Here is a 20,246-nt window from a genome sequence, read left to right on the forward strand (position 1 = left end):
TGCAAAAGGCCTAACATGACGTACAACGAAGCCATTCACCAAACCAAAGCCATTCGTATCCAACCCATCACCAGCGGCCCACCCGTCTGGACCCACTCCTCAGCGAGCCAAAAAGTCAGCAACAGCTCCCATCCTCCTACCCAAGTCCACCTTCCACGGTACGGCGTAATTAATTTTGTAATCGCAGGCGTAATTACGCGAGCGAGAAAGCTTTCCCCTAAACCCAGGCGACGGAGGCTACTAGTCTAATCCTGCCACCAGAGCTTCGCAGTCGCCGCGGTGTCCGAAACGGATCGCCGGATCCCCGCCCCGCGCGCCACAGAGATCCAGGGCCGATCCACATGGCGTCGTCGGCGCGCCTCCTCCTCGCCGCCGTCCTCGCCGTCCTCCTACTCGCCGCCCCGCGAGGGGCGGACGCCCTCCGGTCGCTCGGCGTCGGCGAGGACGCCGCCGCCGCCGCGCAGGGGGACGCCGCCGTCGACCTCAACGCCACCACCTTCGACGCCTTCCTCGGGGCCGTGCGGGAGCCCTTCGCCGTCGTCGAGTTCTTCGCCCACTGGTCAGCTCCCCCTTCCCCGATTCGTGTGTTTTCTCTCTCCGTTTGTCCGCCCGCGCGCGCGCTTCGGTACTGCCCGATTCGGTTCGGTTCGGTTCGATTCGATCGCGACGTCTGGTCCAGAATCGCGAAATGGGCGGGGATCGGGGATTCGGGAGCTCCTGACGGCGCGAGGGCGAGTTATACTGTCGCCGGGTTCCCCGCTGTCGTCGATCTGCCAGTCGGAACCCGAAACGATTAGTCCGTCTCGCGTTTCAGCTACTGGATAGCACGCGGCAGCTCCTCAAAACTATTCACGTGAGGTTCGATGACCCGACCCGACCCGACCAATGCAGTCAATAAATTTTTTCACCTGCACTGTCAGATGTCACGTGAGAGTAGATGGTGCAACAGGGGGTGTAAATGTGGAATGTGAGCCTATGTTCAGATTCCGCGGCTGTGAAGTTTATGTCTATGTTGCCACTTGTATGTTTTCCATATATATGTGCTACCGGAAATGGTGTGTTCTGCCTGCGCTGTAGATTTGTTGGCTCACGAGAACCTGCGGTGGATTTGTTAACATTTCAGTAACCTGTGACAGTATGCTATGTTTTGTTCCAGAATCTGTGCTTTCCCTGCCAACTTTTTTTTTTTGGTCTTGTTAGGTTGCTAGTTTTAATGTGTAATGATGCACTAATCGTTATTCCTAACTGCTAATGCCAGACATGACTATATTGAACTGTCCCTGAGCTTGAGAATTTTCAATAATAAACTAATAGTATTGAAGTAAATCACTGCTTGCCTAATTCGAATATCATCCACTAGTTTCAACATTGACCGTCGAAAATTTGAAGAATTATATCGTAAAAAAAATTGAAGCATCGATTTGCTTCCTGGTGTAAAAAGCTATTAACGTGCTGTTGGTACTCCATTTTCTTTCCAGCTGAATGTCGCATTTGTTTCTATCTTGTTTAATATCTGCTAACTAAAATGCCTCTCATGCTTGCACAGGTGTCCAGCTTGCAGAAACTACAAGGTATAGAGCCTATTGCAGTGGACTGTATCATATTATGATCTAAAATGCTACTCTTGCTAATCTTGATTTCTTGCTTACCTGCAGCCTCACTATGAGAAAGTTGCGAAACTTTTCAATGGTCAAGATGCTGCACATCCTGGGAGAGTACTGATGGCCAGGGTTGATTGTGCATTAAAGGTACAGTGCTTCTGGTGAAGGGTGGTACTTTTCATAAGTTTGTTGAACAACTGATCACTTAAAAGTCAATATTTCTGTGATTCTTCTGCTGTGGTGAGATAACATAGATAAGTATCGCCGTGTATCTTCAACTCATAGTTTCCCTCTTTGGTATTGCCAACCTGAAGGCTAGAAATATAGTAATTTCAATTGTGATAGACTAGTATCTCGGTTGATTTATGTTTATTTCCATATCTGTCAGGGAAAAATAATAATGTACTGAATTGTCCTGCTAACAAATTAGTTCCTGAAGCAGTGGTTTGCATTGGCATGAAGTGATGCTTTATTTCTTTTGAATATTTGACAGCGCAGGCGAACATAGATCTTTGCAGTAGATTTTCTGTTGACCATTATCCTTTCCTACTTTGGGGTCCCCCAACAAAATTTGTTTCCGCTAAGTGGGACCGGAAGCAAGAGAAAAGTGAAATTAAATTGATTGATGATGGAAGAACAGCAGAGCGTTTACTTAAGTGGATAAATAAGCAAATGGAAAGGCAAGTTCTTCTCCTAACTATTTCACAATCGCTAGAAGTTCAGTTGATCTATCATTTACAGAACTAGTTATTTTTTGTGCACCCCTTTTTTTTTCTGAATAAGCACCTCGGCGCATGAGTTTGGGCCTAACCTCTTATTCTTACTCGGATCCTGTATGTTTTGGTTCAGTTATCCATTATAGGCATACTGGACTGTATTAATACGCCCGTCTTTATGGTATGTGCAGCTCCTTCACTTTGGATGACAAAAAATATGAGAATGAAAATATGCTTCCAAAGAATGCTACTGACCCTGAACAGGTACTTTATTCGTGAATCAAATTGAATAAAGTCTTACTTCACGCACTAATAAGCAGTATTTTTGATTCCTTAAGAACCTTTGTTGACTTAATATGTTCTATTAGATTGTTCGAGCAATTTACGATGTTGAGGAAGCAACAGCTCATGCATTGCAGATAATTTTGGAGAATAAGGTTCTAGTTAAATTATCAAAATTCACAACTGATGTGCTGTTTGTTGCACTTCTGCTGACTGTTTCTACTGTTACTCGCAAACTGTAGATGATCAAACCAGAGACTCGTGACTCACTTGTAAGGTTTTTACAAATTTTGGTCGCTCATCATCCATCCAAGAGGTATTGTGGTATTCCTTTGAATCTATAGTGGCGGAGTACAGCTATTCTGTATTATGCATTTTATACATTTTTGGTGATTCTATAGGTGTAGAAGAGGGTCTGCTGAGCTACTTATTAACTTTGATGATCACTGGCCTTCAAACATCTCGTTAAGTTCACAAGAGAGTTCTAGAATGTTGGGAAGTGTTGAAACAGATGATTACAAGATCTGTGGAAAGGAGGTGCCGCACGGTTACTGGGTATGCCCTCTTATGCGCCTGATGAAGATTTTCTTAATAGGAGTTGTCTTATCTTGGATCTTATAGATATGCCATGTACATAATAATATACTGAACTGGGAATTGTGATTTACCAGTATATATAGGCATTTGTTTTCTGCAATTGCATGGAAATGTCCACAATCCGGTATCTGAGAGATACTATTAGGAGCGAGTGACATGTCATATCTCTCACAAATATACAACAGCTGCTATGTTTAGATATATAATTTCAAGTCCTGATTTACTCTAGTCTAGTATATATAATCATGTAGGACACAGTTTGTGAGCATACCATAGCTTGCTCTAGACATGTGATGCCTACTGAGCCTCTTTTCATATCCAATAGCTGTTTAACTTAAAAGATACAAGGAATATATTTTTATGTGCCTTTCAGTATTTCAACTGTGGTCTTCTCATTTTTTTTCTTTTAAAATGTTGCAGATGTTCTGCCGTGGAAGTAAAAGTGAAACAAGGGGATTTAGGTGATTTTTCCTCCACATATGTTTTGAACATTTTCAGTGGATGCAAATTTTCTTTTTATTATTTGGGCTCTTGCTAATTTATCTTTGGAATCAAAGTAGGTTATGGGTACAGGCAGAGGAAAATTATTGTTACTTGCAACTTAATATCACATGAAACTAATACTTACTCTATCAGCTGTGGACTTTGGGTTTTGCTTCATTCACTGACCGTCCAAATTGGGGATGGAGAGAGCCAATCAACCTTTACATCAATATGTGACTTCATACACAATTTCTTCATCTGTGAGGAATGTCGCAAACACTTCTATGGAATGTGTTCAAGGTTTGCAGAACATGCATTGCGTTAATTGCTGCTTTAAAACATTCTACTGCATGCCTAACTGTTACCTTTACTTGTAGCGTATCAGTTCCCTTCAAGTCTGCCCGTGATCTCAGCCTCTGGCTATGGAGCACACATAATAAAGTGAATGAGAGATTGATGAAAGATGAAAAAGATTTAGGAACTGGCGATCCATCATTTCCTAAAGTTGTCTGGCCTCCTAAGGCACTCTGCCCATCTTGCTATCGTTCTTCAAGCGGGACTGGTGATGAAGCTGTGCAGGTTGACTGGAATGAGGATGAAGTATTTTCATTCTTGGTTAACTACTATGGGAAGACACTCGTGTCATCCTACAAAGAGACCTATGGGGAGTCTCAAGAGAAGAAACATGTAATGCCACTTTCCGATGATGCCTCCTCGAGTGCCGCAAGAGTCCCAATTGGAGCTGCCCTGGGTGTTGCCGCTGCCAGCTGTATATTTGGAGCGCTGGCTTGCTTCTGGAGAGCCCAGCAGAAGAACAGAAAGTACTCATACCGTTTACACTCTTTAAAGAAAATATGATTAGACAATTTTAGGTTGGTAGGATACCATTCTTGCTGTGTGCGTGCGTATATGGAGTTCAAATCATAGAAGTGATTAGGTTCTACTTGTCGATTTTACAGGCAAAGAAAGAACTGGAACTGAAAAACAGCCCACCAGTTGCCCACCCTTCACTTCACCTCAGGTGGCCTCCGTGAATGTATATTTTCTGGACGGGTTAAAACTTTTGGTAAGTACTCCAAGAAGAGTGCGCAAAAATCTGATGTTCGAGCTGTCATTTACAGATGAAAAACTTACAGAAGCATGTTGATCTAACTCATGTGATTGTTTGGTGCAACGATGTGAACTTTGTTGCACCTTGTCATAGGCTCAAAATGTAGCTCTGTTTTTACAATATAGATGTGATCTGATATTCTGATTAGTGGATATGAATGTTATACTGCCCATGCCCCCATTTGATCGATGAAATTTTGAACTCAATGCATCATGGTGTACCATTTATCAGGAAGTGTTGCAGTTTTACTGTTGAGATGTTCTATATCTATGTAATCAAAATGCGCAATGTTCATGACCCCATGGTATGAAATAATTAAGCGTGCCTAAAAGCTGTGTATTTCACACAAAGACATCCTTTGGAACCGGTGAATTAACAGGGGCAGACAACACGGAGAATTAGTGAAAGTCTGAACTTTTGTCTGCATCAAATGTACATGCACAAGTCGTTTACTCTCTCGTCATGTACAGCAGGCACACTTCATCTTCACTGCTTCTGAAGCAAGTGTCCATGTGTGTAGATATACGTTTTTGGTTCGATGTACAAGGTGTTCTGAAGATCACATACGTACAGCCATACTTGACTGGTTTTTCTTTGTTGCGCTACTGGATGCCCTGTGTGGGTATATGGCACATCTGAAGCTCAAAACCGCATTCAGGTGCCATACTTGACTGGGTTTTCCTTTTTGCGCTACTGGATGCTGATGACAACAAGCTGTTGCGGCGGTGGAACTGGCACCGGCTGTGTGCTCCTTCCTGCTGCTTCTGAAACCTGACCTTGCATACTCTATGTTGTGGCGCATAATGTCAGCATGAAGCTACACATGTACATTCAGCGTTGTGACTGAAAGGGTTCTACAAACCTGCAGTTGGTTGCGTCGATATAGCAGTTCGGTCACGGCCACCATGATGATATAGAGAGGTATCACAACGGCGGCCGTTCTGAGCATCAGCAGCTGGTTCCATAAACAAAATTTTGCACCATGTTAATTAGGCAGGTTCCATACTCGTCTAGGCTAGGAAACACCGCAAAGGTGTGGATTGTCCCCAAAATTTCAGAGCCTTACGGTGATCATCGCGACGGTGTAGACATCATGGTCGCTGAGGAAAACTGAGATGGCGTCATGGAGCACCAGGAGAAGCATCAGCTGAGGTTGGAAGAATATTGTTTCCAGCTGTTATTTTCCCAAGTCGCCGCACGAAATGGACATATGTAGTTTTCACTGGCACTTACAGTTATAGCAATTATGCGACAGCAGATGACACTTTTCGGGGTGGAAGCTTGTCGATCATACTCGTAGCTTGTGGAGGTGGAAGAACTCTGGTATGTGTCCTGTGCTTGGATGTATGCAGGAGTTCTGCTAATGAGAAGAGCATTAGGTGATCCATATGTCAGATGTCATATGCTTTACAGGTGAAGCATTAGAAATTGGTACCTGAAGAAAATTGAGTTTCTTCCATGGTGAAACAACTTGGAAGGAGCAGTGTAGTTTGGTGCGAATTGCTGTTTCAACATAAATACAAGTATCAATCAGTCTCATAACAGCATACAGTTATCGATATTGCTTTTATCTTTTCTTGTCGTGTATAACTGATTTGAGATGATCATTGGTCATTGGTACTAGTTGACAAGGGAAACCAAATTTCACCTGCAAGCATATCTCACATATGGTGTCCCCCTTCTCGTCGCACCACCTCTGAACGCATGTCCGATGAGCATACTGAAAGAAACAATGATACGATCCAATCATTGCTCGGGACAAGAAAACACCAAAGGGATTAAGGTAACAACAGAGTAACATGACGCTAAGTTTCTGTCACCTTCAAGCTGCCCTTGCAGGAGCAAGGAGCCTCCATGCAGGTCTCATCATCCTCATCCTGGCAGATCCTGCATTCCACCAGGACACCACTCTTCTGCTTGCCAACTAGGACGGCCTCCTCAACACAAGCAGAAGCGGCTGCTGTCGAAGAAGGCGCATCTGAGGCATTGTCGATGGCGGACTGGACCGTCGACGCCGTGAGCAGCCGCCCCGCCATCACCGCGAAATGGTCTGCCATCCCTGAGGAAGATCACATATAAGTAAGTGCGAGCTGCGTGCGTCTGACCTCGAAGAAAAATATGAGTCCTAAACCGATCATCACCTGGAAAAGTGAAGCATCAAAGTAAGGCACGAAATGGGGGAAATGGCGGCTGCTCGGGCTACGTAAGGTCGATAGGGAAGGGGAGCAGAGGCAGGAAGGTGAAGATGAAGGAGGAGGAGGCTTGCAAGCTGGGGCTTTTGGGTATCTGAAGAAAAAAACAACTAGGGTGGTAGCATGGAGAAGCAAGAGATGGAGTAGGCGCCGTCGCTGTTGCTGCGTTGGCCGTCGCTTGCTTCTGCTCCGAGAACATCTTATTCCAGAACTGCTTTTTCGTTCATGCCCAGAGAGAACAAAATAACACTGGATTTAGAAAGTCGGATTCTTTTTTTCTCGAGCAGAATTAGCTGGAAAAAAACTTTGCATAATTGCATCCTGAGGTCATATTATATTGATCGATGTAACAAGCTTATTTAGGTAGCCGCCACCTTTTTGTTCAAGAAAGCTAGCATTATGAATTTATGATCATGCCATGCTGCATGAGGAAATATTGCTTCTTTTAGAGAGGACGGAGGGAATTATTCCTCTTTCAACTGCCATATGCACTCCTTCTTTACATTGATTTGTGATGTTGCTTTGGAGTGGGAGAGGTTGACAGGTGGAGCTGTTGGGATTAAGCTTTGGGTTAGGGCTTTCCATGGCTGTTAGGAGTATCTCAACGAATCTCCACCCCGTACACGTTTCCATGTCCTGTTGCTAATGTGAGGAATCTCTCGGCGCGATGCCCTCTTGTTGCCTTGTCGGAGTAGCAACAAAAAGGAAAAGGAGAGAGATTGGAACTTCAAAAGAGCATGTGAAATGAAGCCAGGACAATGTAAGGGCCTGCCCTTCACCAGTCTACCGTAAGCCCCTTTCAGAGGATAACCTTCCCAGGCCCAATTATCAGCTAGCTATCTACGGGCTAATCTCACTCATCAACTTCTCGTTCTTCGCATCTTAAAAAAAACTTCTCATTCTTCCAAACAAACAGAAAAAACTACCACTAACCTCCTCTCATCCAACACAACAACAAAAAATGAATATCCCTAAGTAGGTGGTTAGGATACCCTTGTCCCCTTAATATACCCCTGAACCAAACAGCCCCTTAGACCTGCTTGCTGCTTGCCCCTCCGTGGGCTTTCTCCTTTGTCCAGAACGAAAAATATCTCATCAGCGTGACCGTGTTGTACTGTAGAGTGTGGCATATGAACTCGAGAGTGGAGAATGGCTTTATAAGTATGGACCTGATTCTATGTTTTTTGGGTGTGACTTCTACAAAGCTACCCAGTATCAAATCATTAAACAAAAAAGAAACTAGTTTTCCTAACCAGGTCATAGTTGCAACTCCAATTCAGGATGAAGAATTATATGGCACAAATTTAAGGTTCAACAATATTATTTCTTAGTTGCAACCTCACCTGCATCTACAAAAAGACTCAGACGCAACCCCACCTCCACTAAGGAATACTTAATTACGACCCCACTGCAAATAAAAATAAGTCATTTGCAACCCAATTTGATACTGAAAAAATTTAGTTGCGACCCTATTTGCAGCTGGAATAGTTGCTATCCCACTTGCAACTAAATATAACTTAGTTGCAACCTCATTTACAACTAAAAAAAAATCAGTTGCAACTGCAACTACTTTCTATTTTTTAAAAATCATTTGCAACCCCACTTGTAACTAAAAAAGTAGCTTGCGACTTTATTTGCAACTGAAAAAAAAACTCAGTTACAGTCTGTAACTAGAAAATCTCAATTGCAACTCTACTTGCAATTAAGATAAAAGTTAGTTACAACCCCACTGGCAATTACATTCTCAGTTGCCCTCCAATTGCAGCTTGCACCAGATTTTTCCATATTATTATAAAATGGAAAATTTCAGTTGCGGCCACATTTGTAACTAAATACAAATCAGTTGCAAGTAAAAATAAGTCACTTGCAACTGAATTTTTGAGGTATTTTTTGAGGTGTTGGACCGTAATCAGTACTTGTGTAATAGTGCTACGAAAATAAAATGAACGAGTACACTAAAAATTAAAATCCTATGGAGGATATGGTGGTCTAGACATGATTATTACATCCATAATGCAGCAAGCCAATCCCCTTGGTAACTGGGCACGAGGTAGGAGCAGCCAGGTTTGCACGGATTGACCTCCAGGTCGCCATTCTTTGCTCGCTTACCACAGAACATGGTCACATGTAACTCTCCTCCCGCGGTGGCCTCGACGAGGTAGAACTTGCCGCCCTCAGTGTGGACAAGAGTGCGGCTGGTGGCGCGCTTCGGTGCCTTGACAAACGTGAGCTCCTCCTTACACATCTTCCACGCCGGCTTTCGAATCACGGTAGCACGCCAACCACCCGGGCTCCACCGGGGGTGTGCAAGGGCCATCGGGACATGGCAGGCACACATGTATGCATATCCTTCAATTCTCCCGCCTTCTTTGCCGTTGGCCACTCGGATTCCAACCCACGCGTCTAGGTCACTGTCGTAGTACCCCTGGCCGTGGAATGGCAGGAGCCATTTGCCACGGTCCGCCGACTCCCCCGTCTCTGTGTCGAGTGAGAAGGTGAAGGAGGAGGAGGCATAGATGGTTTGACCGTCCGGGTGAACCGCGTGCGACTCGACGTCGTCCTCAGTGGCGTCAGGTAGGAGGGGCAACGGGCCCTGCTCCCAGGTCCACTCGTAGGGGTAGTAGGTGCGCTTCTCCTCATAGAGGTACAACGGCTTATTATCTATAGTCTCTAACACGCATAGCTTGTTTCCGACGCGTGCTGCCGCTGCGGCGTGGTAGCAGTCATCCTTAATTAACCTCTCGTTGTACAAGCTCTTGTCCACCTTCGGCAGAGGCCTCCCGCCGTCCAGCACCCCTGTATTGGTGTCGTAGAGCAGGGTGATGAACTGACCGAGGCAAGGTTGCTCCAAGAGGACGCGAGAATAACCGTAGATGACGATCTTGCTTCCCAGGGCTTCGAAGTGCGGTCTTGTACCGATCAACGACTCGCTGAGGCGGAGGGTGGCTCTAGGGAGGCGGCTCGGGGCCTCGTCGTCGGTTACCGCGACCTCGTCGACATCAGAAAGCTTGTAGATACTGAACCAGGATGCCTCCTTCAGCACCACGTACAGATGACGGGCGGCCGCCGGCGTCACCTCATCAGCTGACCCGTTGCACCGTGTTGCAGGTGTCGACGAGCTGGCGTGGGCACGTGATGGAAGGATGGCACCGCCCGGAGCGGCGGCTCTCCGCCGGAGATGGGAGAGGAAGGGCTGGGATCGGGCGACGATCGATCGCAACATCGTGGAGTTCTGCCGGAGAAAGAGGCGATCGAGAAACAAGGATGCGATCTTTTAGTTGATGCCCTTACCAGCGATTAGGTCTTTATTAAATCTAATCTGGCCCTAAAATCAGTGCGTGCACGGTGCACCATGTACTCCCCGGCGGCGGCGGCGCACCCGTGTTGTTCCCTTCTGCCTTGTACGTTGGCTGGTGGGCATAGCCCAGAATTCCGCATAGCCCATGAGTTTGTAGGCCGAGAACGACACAGAGCGGAAGCAATGCATCGATCCACCTATGTGCATCCCCTCCCCGGGCCCCCGCTCAAAGAACACAACTGCTGAATTACTCTTAATAAAATTACACAAGTGTGCCGCTGTTGCTTCTGCTCCTGTAAGTGGACGTGTCCACGGCTGCCCACCAAGTGATCGCCTGTGCTCGTTGAAGTTTAACGGGATGAAGTTAGTTTTCCGTATAATACGTGTGTCCTGAGCGGCTGTCTTCCTCCTCACTTTTTTTTTGCAGGTAAAAGTGAAATATATTAAGCAGAACAAAAAAAGTGAAATATATTAAGCAGAACAGGTTACATGGCGTTCAAGATCAGCGGCCTGAATAACAGTGTCGGGGCCTGATCCAAACGAAACTACTGTTCTTTTCTCAACTCTTGCAAAGTTTGCAAGATAATGGCTAACCTTATTCTGCATACGGCTCACTTTTATAAAAGAAAAAACTTCTACTAATTTCCTATTACCTTTAGTTCTGAGATAAGATGCAAGAGCCGAGATCTATCTTGCTCTTATGCCCGCCAGCGCCTCACTAGTATACAAGAAAGAGCAGCCACCCACTAGTGGAAAACATGGCTTTTGTCGTGGGTCGTAAGAGCCTTTTGTCGCGGGCGGCCATCCGCGACAAGGAAGACACGATAAAAGGTTCACCTTTTGTCGCGGGTCGCTTACCACCCACGACATATAGTCCACCACGTGGCAGGCGCGGGGCGCGTAGGGGACATCCCCTTTTGTCGCGGGCACCCGCGATAAAAGGACATCTACGTGGCGCGCGCAGAACGCTGCTGCTTTAGGGTTTCAGTACGTGGTGCAGCACACCACCACCCCCACCCCCCCTCCCCCCCCACCGCCCCCCCTTTTATTTCATTTTTCATTTCAAAATAAAAGTTGCATATATTTATACGCTAGTACAAGTTGTACACGTTCATTCATTATATATAGATCGAGCAAATAAATATTGGAAGGAAAAGTCTATTCATAGATTCCCCTTACACATATACATGGAGCTTACTACTACCGGGACATATACATATACATGGAGCTCCCTACTGCCGATGCCTCTTTGGACTAAACCGGCCGTTGTCGTCTATTACTTCTTTCAAAAGAAATGCCGCCAGTTCCTCTGTAATTCCTAGTATGTGTTCATGTGGTTGGAGTGTCTCCCGCATGTAGTCGACCTATATATATATATATAGGAAAATGAGATGAATATGATTATATCAATCTTGATAACGAAGTATTGACAATAATAAATTAAAGTTGTGAATGTTATTGCTTACGTTGAATCTATTATTGTTGTTCTTCTCAGTGGTTAACATGCGAATGGACTCGCAAACGTAGTATCCACATAGATTCGTCCCCTGTGGCTGCTGGGCGCACGGTACAATAGTAAATGTTAGCTTTCCTGCGAAGTGCTCACCCGTAATAACCTCCTTGAAAGATGTCCAAACCCTGCCAGGCAAAAGAATGATAGAATGAATGGATGATTAATTGATATCTCACGAAAGATATAGCGCGATAATGATTGAAATTACCTCTGGAGAATCTCCTGCAAGTCGCAGAACCCGTCCATGCCTCTATTCAATGGGTCGCTTACTTCAACAATTCCCTTTTCAACTTGAATGTTTAGCAGAATCCAGTGGAAACTGCACATGTTTATATAGACGTCATGAATTAGACTTAACACCGAGTAAGAAAAAATGAATGTGCACAATAGATCAGTAAGACTCTCACATGTCGTTGTAAGGAAAGAGTATTGAATCACAGAAGCTTTGCTCCACTATAAACCTCGTTAGGTTTTCCACCGTTTCTTTGATTTTATCCTTTACGGTTTCATGATGTACTTTATCTGGGTCAACAAACCCAACATTGTACACCTTATTATGGCTGCATTCAATCATCTTCAGTCTGCATATATAAGAGAACACATATGATATAATGAGTATATGCAATGAACAGGAACAACTGAATGAACACGAACTTATATGTAGTTAACTTACAAGCAGTAGCAACTCATTAGACATTTGTCGAGGGCGTCTAAATTGAATAACTGCCAGAGTTCATTCATCTCCATATGGATCTGCTCCCTTCGGAAGTAATAATCTCCTGGGATATCCGCCACGATGAAAGTTGTTTTCTCCTTGCACGCATTAAGGTACCACTGATGCAAATTCCGCATATGCGTTGGCAGTTTTTGCAGCCTCTCTTTGCTGACCAAGTCGGCCCCGTAGACAAATTTAGGAGCTATATCAGCCTTAGGTACTGAATCGGAGAACATCATGTCCTCCACGGTCATGCCACATTGACCCACTATCGAGCATAAATACTCCCTCTTGGAGTCACAAGTATCAACTTGGCCAGAGCCTCTACTAGCAACGGAGAGCATGCAAGAACATAAACAACATATATGATAGATTGATAATCAACTTGACATAGTATTCAATATTCATCGGATCCCAACAAACACAACATGTAGGATTACAAATAGATGATCTTGATCATGATAGGCAGCTCACAAGATCTAACATGATAGCACAATGAGGAGAAGACAACCATCTAGCTACTGCTATGGACCCATAGTACAGGGGTGGACTACTCACACATCAATCCGGAGGCGATCATGGCGATGAAGAGACCTCCGGGAGATGATTCCCCTCTCCGGCAGGGTGCCGGAGGCGATCTCCTGAATCCCCCGAGATGGGATTGGCGGCGGCGGCGTCTCTGTAAGGTTTTCCGTATCGTGGCTCTCGGTACTGGGGGTTTCGCGACGAAGGCTTTAAGTAGGCGGAAGGGCAGATGACATGGGTATACCCTTCGGGTACCCATTATTGGTATACCTGGATCGGCTCGGCCCAATATGGAGAAGGCCCAACAAGGCAACCCGAAGAAGTAGTCGACTAGGACTCTTGTAAAACCCTAGGCTGGTTGCATATATAAAGCCAGCCAGGGCACCCGAAATAGAGGAGGAGAGATAGGCCAACAGATAGACAACATAGCTCCGCCTACGGTGGCACCCTGTAAACATACTTATGCTCATATACTAGATTGCTAGCAGCATGTAGGGATCCTCCACCGAGGGGACCCGAAGCTGGGTACGTCGTGTCCCTAATCTCGCTCCTGGAATCTCCATCGTCGCTCTCTCCCGAAACCCAAGTCTACAATACGTAGGCATTAGCAAGGTGATCCCTCGTCAATTGGCGCCGTCTGTGGGAAAAAGCGACGGCTGAATTTTGTCATCTAGGCGAGATCCATCGAGTTCATCGTCAAAACTGACAAGGAAAAAAAATATCGGTTTGTGGAAGCAAATACGCTGCATCATAGCTTTCGCCATCAACAACAACATATTCTCACGTGCGGTTTCGTCTGGAGAGATTGGGCTTGCATGGCGGACTTCAACGTCAACAACTCGAAGAAATTAGTACAAGCAATGGGAGGTGTAGAGCAGATCCAAACGAAAAGTAATTGTTTGGCCAGAACAGGTAACCGTATTGGGTGCTGATTAGCACCACGCAACTATGTCCCGCGATCGGAATTCCCTACTACTCAATCTCTTTCTTTGATTGTTATTTTATTCATATTTGGTTCTAGGGATTTCTATTTTCGTGCCCTCGGGTCGTTAGTTGTACTCAGTTTTCCCCAGCTCCTTAGTTTTTCCTCAGTTTTCCCCAAGCCCTTGTTTGAAACCCGCAGAAGCAGCTCAGACGGCAGGATTCCCGTTTAGTTGACGTTCTGTCACGTGTGGGGCCGCGTCTTGTGGGGCCGAGTCGTGTGGGCCCGCGTCGCGTGGGGCTGGTAGAAAGAGACCGCGTGGGACAGGACGAGAAGCGTTTGGTTGCACGTGAGCAGGAGCCGGGTTCCGTCTCTCTCGGCCCCAAATTGGCATCCCTATTAAGTGCACCTTTTTCCCCTCTTTCTCTCTGTCCTTTTCACCAAATTAGTATAAAATCTAGAGAAGCTTGCATTTCGACTTTCTTCAATTATTTGTGCCTTTTGGCCCTCGTTGTTTGCCCAATATGGCAGCAAATCTAGTACTCCCTCCGGTTCATATGTATGTAGTTAAATCTAGAAGCAAATCTCCGGGATAATGTACGATAAATTCACAGTCATAGTAAATCAAGAAAACTAAGTACGGCCAACAAAATATAGTAGACTAGGGATAGATAATCCCTAGATAATATGGATAGATAATAGGCTGCATACACAGCAGCCAACATAGTAACATGTTCTTCACATCACCATCATACTAACATAACAACAAGGGATCCCTAGCTAACAACAAAGGGATCCCAACAACAAACTAGGAGGCAGCAGCAGCAGCAGCACACGTCCAGGGCTCCGCCTACCCCATCTGGCTCTCCCTCCACTTGTTGCTCTTGCTCCCCTTGGGAGCCTTGGGCTTGAGCGGAGGCATGCGCCCGGCGGAGATCTCCACCCGCTGCAAGCTGCGGAGGTGCATGCCGAGCGCCCCGTGATTGGCGCGGAAGGAGTGGACGTTCACCGTCGTGCCGACCTTGGGGAAGGTGTTGCTGATGTTCTCGGCATGCGTGACGAGGCAGTTGAAGTCCGTGGCGCCGAGTCTCCTGGTGCGAAGGGGCACCCGTACACCTCCTTGGCGAAGTAGGAGATGTATCGGCCGACCTGCAGCCTCCGCAGACACTCGGCGAGTCTTGACGTCCTCCTCGCTCTTCGTCGCTGCCGACGTCGCTGCCGTACATCCGATCCATATCAAACAGAAACTAGTGAATGAGTTGCAACGATGACTAACGTACATGATAACAAAGTTAAGAAAAACAGAGTCAGCCTCGGTTAGAGTGGACATGATTATATATCTACGGGGAAGGTGTAAGCGAACTAAAGCTCATGCACAACAGATTTGTACACAGCAATGGTTCGCTGAACCCTCCCCGTAAAAATTTGTGCCCAACCATTCATCATAGGCAAAGAAACAGATTCTAGATCTGAACTAGATCTGAACTTGAACACATTCGAGATTATTTGCAAAATTAAACGGTTGATATCTTTTGATTAGTGCATAAAATAACTGATTGAGATCCCATGATTACTTGCATAAATTAACTGATTGAGATCCAATATTACTTGCATAAATAACCGAACAGCCGAACCCCAAATCTTAAACGAAATCAAGAAGTGATCAAAACAAAATGGAATAAAATCGGCGCAAATATTAGCCCAATACTCATCCATCTACAGATCCATCTACACCAGCAAAAATAGGGTTCAAAAAGGAATGGGGAACAAAAAAGGAAGCAAACCGTAGTTACCTCGTTCCATGGGTCCTCCGAGGAGGTGTCGTAGGGGTTCGGGGGCGGGACGTACGGCACGGGGTCGTAGGGGTCCCATCCCGCCGGGATCCGACCGCCACCGGCGGCAGCAGCGTCCGATGCACCGGCGACGGCGGCGGCGGCGTCGTCCGTCGAGGGGACGGGGCCGAAGATGGAGGCGTCGCGCTTCGAGCCAACCTCGACGATGGGATTGGCATTCTCCTTGTCCATCTCTCCGGCGGAGGAAGAGGAAGAGGAAGAGAGAGAGGGAGAGGGTTTTTGCTTTGGAGAAGATGATGGGACGTGGGAGAGAGTTGGCGATGCGTGAGCGAGTGAGAGTGACAGAGACAGTGCGAGGAGGCGTCTATAAAGGCGAGGAGTGGTTAATGCGACCCGCGTCCTACGCGTGCACGGGTGCACGTCCGCACGTCTTGGACTTCGCAACGCGACACGCGTCCACGATTGCACGTCTCGACTTCTCCACCGCGACCCGCGTCTACGCGTCAACAATTGCACGTGTCCTCGAGTCTAACCCCGGAAATTTAGATATACTCGGGTATACCCTCGAGTCTTATACTAGCATTTTTTGTGTGCTCAATTTTCCCCTCGAGTGCTAATACTGGCTAGTGCAATATACTCAGTTTTACCCTCAAGTGGCTGGTCAACAGAGAGTCAACAAATGGGATTAACTAGTTAAATGAGTCATTTAATGTGCAAAAAAATCCTAAAAAGAGTGGCACTTACTCATGGAGTCTTTACCACAAATTGACACTTCTAAAATCATAGATAAATCATAGATAAATCAAGTTTTACCACAAATTGCCACTTCTCAAATCACCTAGTAGCTATGAAGGTGCATGGTTTTCCACAATAAGCCCTTTCCAAAACAGCTTCCCCCAAATCATACTTTGTCTAAATGAGGCCACAATTCTCACACTGATGTATATTGGTATTGCAAATAGTTTGAGGTAGGCCAAGATGGGTTTCATTGTACAAAACACGCATTTTCCATTTTTTAAATCTCATATTTGAATCCCTTAGTCTATTTACTACTCGAGTGCCCTTGGTTTCTTGATAGTACTCGGCTTTGCCCTCTCTCTTCACAAATTCTCGCAGACGTGCATCATCGCTCCGATTGGTCTAGCCCATGTCACGCGGATCGTGCCCACCGACCGTTGATCGTATGATATAGGGAACGGGCAGGATAACCCCTCTCTCTCTCGTTGGCGGTTAATTAGCTTCCACCCTCTAAGTATGCTCGAAGGGCGGTTTTCCGTATTATTTTTCACGCGCTAAAAATTATAAACTGTTTTAGGCGTTATTTTTCACGCAAAAAATGATAAACCATCACCGATTTGTTGTTACCATTACTTTTCACGCAAAAAAATGATAAACCATCACCGATTTGTTGTTGCCATTACTTTTCACGCAAAAAAATGATAAACCATCAACAATTTGTTGTAGCCATTACTTTTCACGCAAAAAAAATGATAAACCATCACCGATTTGTTGTTGCCATTACTTTTCACGCAAAAAATGATAAACCATCAACAATTTGTTGTAGCCATTACTTTTCACGCAAAAAATGATAAACCATCAACAATTTGTTGTTGCCATTACTTTTCACGCAAAAAATATGATAAACCATCACCGATTTGTTGTTGCCATTACTTTTCACGCAAAAAATGATAAACCATCAACAATTTGTTGTAGCCATTACTTTTCACGCAAAAAATGATAAACCATCAACAATTTGTTGTAGCCATTACTTTTCACGCAAAAAATGATAAACCATCACCGATTTGTTGTTGCCATTACTTTTCACGCAAAAAATGATAAACCATCAACAATTTGTTGTAGCCATTACTTTTCACGCAGAAAAAACCTAATTTGTTACAAAAGCTGGTTTCGAGTGAGACCTAACCAAGTTTGGCATACATGATGGCATACCTATAACAACAAGGAATATCTAAAAGGGAAAGTTTCAGAAAATTTAGGGTGAAAATGATGCCATACATGATGCTGTTTTTCGAGGTTTTGACCTGAAAATCAATTGGGTATTGTAAAGGGAAATAAAAAGTTCGAAAAATGTAAAAACGAAACAATCTATCTATCTATGTATAGAAGATCATCTGTATGAAATTTGAGGTTATTTAGAGAAGGTAGAAAAAATCACCTTGTTAGAAAAGCTGGTTTCAGCGAGACGAAACGGCATGCGCTTAAGCAAAGTGATTTTTTCGAACATCTCCAAATGACCCCAAATTTTCCATACATGATGCCATACGTGTAACAACAAGGAACCCTATCTAAAAAAGTGTCAAAAAAGTTTGCCCAACCGTATAGCTCTATCAAAAAGAACCTCACCATGGCGCTAGTATAATTTTGGGATAGTTACAAACTTTCGTTACCTAACCTTCAACATGAAACTTGTTTCAAATTCATTTTGGCCTACAAGAAACAAATCCCAACTTGATTCGAGCACCACAGTCTCCAAACGATGCCGATGCCGATATCGGCATGGTCGAACGGCTATGCTCGCCGCCACCGCTAGGTCAACGTCGGGATGCACCCTCAATCCCGTCCCCTCATTCGATCACCGACACACCGGAGATACCGCCGAGGCCAATGCCGAACGTACATGCTGATGCCAATGCCGATCATGCATGCACGCCGCCGTGGGCACGGCCACGCCGACCCGCTATGCTCGGACGCCACGGACCGCCGCGAGGTCTTTCCCTTCGCCACCACACTCTCCTAGCACCCACCTATACACGCCGAAAGGAGAGACACTAGTTTTCTCTACATTGCTCGCGTTCGTGTCCGACACGGTCAGTCAAAGTTTTGAGGTGGTCGTCGATGTCGTCGACCATTTCTTCTCTTCTTTGCATGGTTAAACGCGTCTAGTTCATATCTATCTAATGCGTCTGGTCTCGCCTCATGCAGTTCTTTGTGGACGTCGATCTCATCTCGGCACCCCGCATGCCACCTCCTCCGTGCCATCGTTGTAGAGCTCCGTTTAAAAATCTAATCCTACCCGTGTATTGCCCCTTGTATCAGCGTCATGGCCCCACTTGTCATTTGATATACCGAAGCCCCACTCGTTCGCGTTTTGGTCAGGGATACAGCGATGCTTACGGTCAAACAAAGATGGATGGTCCGACGTGTCTTTGCAGGCTCTACGTGGCCCCACTAGTCGAAGATAACGGTCAACCGTCGGGCAACCGACCGTTACATCACGTGTGATGGTTTCAGACAAACGCTTGGGTAAAACTGAGGAAAAACTAAGGAGCTGGGGAAAACTGAGCACAACTAAGGACCCGAGGGCACGAAAATAGAAATCCCTTGGTTCTAATCTCATGCAAGTATATATCTATTTTTACTTGCATGTTTGACTGAAATAATGGAGAGTCCAAGAAGAGATTAGAGAAGTATTGCAAGCACGTTACCTAGCTACTCATGGATATGATCAGAAAATATCCTGCGGGCATTAAAGGAAGTATTTGCATGATTTCAACTGTTTCGATGACAACCGCGGAGTCTGGGCATATTTTCGACCCAAGTTTCACGTTTTGTCTCTGTTCACCCTTCTCCAAGCATGTCCGCTCCGATGGCCGATGACTCCTTTCTCGCCTTACTCGAGATAAATATCAGGTGCTATATTTTCAATTACTATTTAAATTTTTATTTTGGTCAAATATTTTTTCGTCGTGTGCTATTATTTGCGCGCAGATTTCCGCGCTCCAATATAACTTCAGATCGGAACAAGCTCTGGTTACTTCGCCGCGTGCAGTCGCACACTTGGGGGCTCGCCCGCGGTTAACCCGACAATGCGCACTCGCCTCGCCGGGGTTTCGCCCGCTGCGAACTCGATGACTCTCTCCTCCAGACCGACTACTTCCACGGTATCAAATATTTTCGGCTAAACGCCGCACGGCTCCGCTGCATCAAGTACATCCGCTTCGTCAACTCCATCTTCCGGACGACCTACTTCCACCTCGACTTCGCCGCATCCAACAATAAAGCTAAGTGTTCCTTTCCTAAGAGTCAATTATTATTTATTTTCGCCACACCCGAATACTCGGGGGCGCAACATTGCATTATTACAGCAAATTTACCCGACATCCGGGGCTGCGCCATTAATTCGTTACCGCAAATATATTCGGTTACTTGGTGAATTTCTTTTCTTCGGCTCAGTGAAATTAGCTTTTTCGGCTAAGTGGAATTATTTTCTTCGGCTTAGTGGATTTATCTTCTTCGGTTCAGTGGATTTATTTTCTTCGGCTTACTGAAATGGTTTTCTTCGGGTTATGATTGGTTTCTTCTAATACAATACTACCCGATGCATCTCCGGGTTAAATGGATTTATCATCTATAACTATTATTGGACTTATTTTCTTCGGGACAATGGATTCATCCTCTATAATATCGGCGGATTCATATGGCGTAATCTCCAATGTGGATTCATCTCAAATACTTCATCTCGGATTCATCTCCAGTA

The 20,246-nt window shown here is 45.4% G+C and overlaps 2 protein-coding genes across 3 annotated transcripts; one reads left to right on the forward strand and one right to left on the reverse strand.

Moving 5' to 3' along the window:
• Positions 1–326: 326 nt before the first annotated feature.
• Positions 327–4,984, forward strand: LOC124707172 (sulfhydryl oxidase 1-like). The gene is made up of 12 exons (XM_047238832.1): positions 327–559; positions 1,547–1,571; positions 1,656–1,748; positions 2,100–2,281; positions 2,509–2,581; positions 2,686–2,754; positions 2,842–2,915; positions 3,001–3,154; positions 3,617–3,657; positions 3,833–3,979; positions 4,057–4,500; positions 4,639–4,984. The coding sequence occupies exons 1-12, from the start codon at positions 342–344 to the stop codon at positions 4,658–4,660; spliced, it is 1,542 nt and encodes a 513-aa protein (XP_047094788.1). The 5' UTR covers positions 327–341; the 3' UTR covers positions 4,661–4,984.
• Positions 4,985–5,188: 204 nt separating this feature from the next.
• LOC124650535 lies at positions 5,189–6,847 on the reverse strand. 2 transcript variants are annotated; one of them, XM_047190048.1, is made up of 7 exons: positions 6,611–6,847; positions 6,439–6,510; positions 6,226–6,293; positions 6,024–6,147; positions 5,857–5,937; positions 5,653–5,745; positions 5,189–5,576 (listed from the first exon to the last, which is right to left on the reverse strand). In XM_047190048.1, the coding sequence occupies exons 1-7, from the start codon at positions 6,845–6,847 to the stop codon at positions 5,481–5,483; spliced, it is 771 nt and encodes a 256-aa protein (XP_047046004.1). In that variant the 3' UTR covers positions 5,189–5,480. The 2 variants fall into 2 exon arrangements, with proteins under 2 accessions (XP_047046004.1, XP_047046003.1); XM_047190047.1 differs by having other exon boundaries at positions 6,024–6,150.
• Between the last annotated feature and the right edge of the window lie 13,399 nt (positions 6,848–20,246).

The sequence above is a fragment of the Lolium rigidum genome, chromosome 4, assembly GCF_022539505.1.
Source record: "Lolium rigidum isolate FL_2022 chromosome 4, APGP_CSIRO_Lrig_0.1, whole genome shotgun sequence".
Lineage (NCBI taxonomy): Eukaryota > Viridiplantae > Streptophyta > Magnoliopsida > Poales > Poaceae > Lolium > Lolium rigidum.

What these genes read in the sequence shown, in the direction of transcription:
- LOC124707172 (XM_047238832.1), top strand. Translation starts at nt 342, where the DNA reads ATGGCGTCGTCGGCGCGCCTCCTCCTCGCCGCCGTCCTCGCCGTCCTC. An exon ending in ATAAATAAGCAAATGGAAAG is followed by an intron (nt 2,282 to 2,508) that starts GCAAGTTCTTCT and finishes TGGTATGTGCAG; the next exon opens with CTCCTTCACTTTGGATGACA. An exon ending in TTCTATGGAATGTGTTCAAG is followed by an intron (nt 3,980 to 4,056) that starts GTTTGCAGAACA and finishes CTTTACTTGTAG; the next exon opens with CGTATCAGTTCCCTTCAAGT.
- LOC124650535 (XM_047190047.1), bottom strand. Translation starts at nt 6,847, where the DNA reads ATGGCAGACCATTTCGCGGTGATGGCGGGGCGGCTGCTCACGGCGTCG. An exon ending in GTCGCATAATTGCTATAACT is followed by an intron (nt 5,938 to 6,023) that starts GTAAGTGCCAGT and finishes TTCCAACCTCAG; the next exon opens with CTGATGCTTCTCCTGGTGCT. An exon ending in ATCGACGCAACCAACTGCAG is followed by an intron (nt 5,577 to 5,652) that starts GTTTGTAGAACC and finishes GCCACAACATAG; the next exon opens with AGTATGCAAGGTCAGGTTTC.